At 34.8% G+C, this 1,737-nt stretch overlaps 1 protein-coding gene across 1 annotated transcript; it reads left to right on the top strand.

The window, feature by feature from the left end:
• Positions 1-329: 329 nt before the first annotated feature.
• Positions 330-1,305, top strand: LOC108676658 (E3 ubiquitin-protein ligase RNF113A-like). The gene is made up of 2 exons (XM_018164775.2): positions 330-621; positions 975-1,305. The coding sequence occupies exons 1-2, from the start codon at positions 531-533 to the stop codon at positions 1,136-1,138; spliced, it is 255 nt and encodes an 84-aa protein (XP_018020264.1). The 5' UTR covers positions 330-530; the 3' UTR covers positions 1,139-1,305.
• Positions 1,306-1,737: the final 432 nt, after the last annotated feature.

The following is a 1,737-nucleotide window of genomic DNA, read 5'->3' as shown; positions in this document are numbered from 1 at the left end:
ACAATGTATTTACAATAACAGACTTCATTTGCATTATATTTTTGAAACACAGATTGAAAAATTTACCTGTTCTTGATCATGCTATTACAAAATTCATTTCTATATATTCAATACTTTAGTTAATATATATACATTTCAAATATGTAAGTTTCTCTGCGCCACCATGCACTACCGTATAGTGATAATATTTTTAATGTTTCAAGTAAATTTTTTACTAGCAAGTTTTTGACAATAATTTATTCATAATCATATTTAATTTTGAAAATATCTCATAAATCCTATCATATCTACTTTTTCTATGTGTTATGCAAAAAATTCTTCCCTACTTGGAAACATTTCCCAGATCCCAGTTGCTCTTCAATTTAATTTTTTAAACTCAACAAAATTTATCTTGAAACTGCTCGGTCTTGTCCATATTACTTAGCATTCTTTCTCATAACAGAAATTTTCAATACTCTTCTTAATTGACTGATTCACACAATTTAAAGAGATTGTTCCAGTCCACCATTATTGTAACTTTTACTTCAAAGATGTCCGAGTCTAAAGTGCCATTCATTTTTAAAAAGCGATCCAGAGGAGGTTCAGCTGCTGCTGGAGGCATGAGATGCCCTAGGAAAGGCTGTAAGTATTGATTGTGATATCATGAATGGGTGATTGAACTGGTTAGAATAGATGTAGCTTTGGGTTAAAGTTGATGCATGTGCTAGAATTTTATTGCATCATTTAAATCTCAAGTATCGGCTTTGGGAAACTGGTGCTCATTATTGAATTAGGTTTATGTAAAAATGTACAGTTTGAAAATGTTGAGCCTAATTTTAAGGTATAGATCAGTAAACTTTTGTTCATCAAATTATTTTTTATAGTCAACACAGCATATGGAAGCTTTTCATGTGCAACTATGTGACAAGCATGAATTTTTCCAACTATATTAAATTTCATTTGCTTAGCTTTGTATGAATTTATTCTATCTGTAGACAGTGAGAGCAGCAGCAGTGATGACTCAACTCAAGTAGTGAAGCGGCCTAAGAAGAGGTCAACAGCCAATCCCCTTGTGCAGACAAGCAAGGGAGCTGACAGCCGTCATGGCAAGCATGACTCTTCAGATTCAGATTCTTCGTCAGAAGATGACTTGAGGTGAAGATTATCTTGCATGCATTATTCTGACTTGTGAAATTAGGAAAAATTTATTGTGGTGTGATTTTTTTACCATTTTCAGATATACTCTGATTGCTTGTCTACCTAACTTACTGAGGACATTGTGACAAATTTCACCTCTTTCATGTTCTTATAAAGTGAGATTTGTAATTACTTTTCTTTGACCCTATCCCATCCTAGCTACCAGTAAAATACAGGGTGATTCCTGGAAACTTCCTGCTGTGTATTTTACACCAAGCAGCCAAGATGTTATAGGAAAAGGGCTGGGAGTATTGAATGTGAAGGCAAGGTCATGAAGTTTTGTGTCCCTTCTAGCCAGTTGCCACTAGCATTGGACAAGTGAGCAGTTTGCATTTGCTGTTTAAGTGTATTTTTCTAATGGCTGGTCTGTTATCTGTACTCAATGAGCATTCCATACTGAGTTTTGTATTCGTCCTTCAGGTTGGGTTCCAGATTGGAAATTAGATTGTTAGGTACATGTGTGAACACATTTAGGGCAAGTGGAAGTGTGAATGCAAGAGAGCCACACATGAAAAGGTAGAGAGTTATAGAGGTGTTTCTGCATTGCTCAACATCTTCAGA

Source organism: Hyalella azteca, unplaced genomic scaffold (genome assembly GCF_000764305.2).
Source record: "Hyalella azteca isolate HAZT.00-mixed unplaced genomic scaffold, Hazt_2.0.2 contig9808, whole genome shotgun sequence".
In the NCBI taxonomy this organism is placed as follows: domain Eukaryota; kingdom Metazoa; phylum Arthropoda; class Malacostraca; order Amphipoda; family Hyalellidae; genus Hyalella; species Hyalella azteca.
This window is presented reverse-complemented; position numbering and strand designations above follow the sequence as displayed.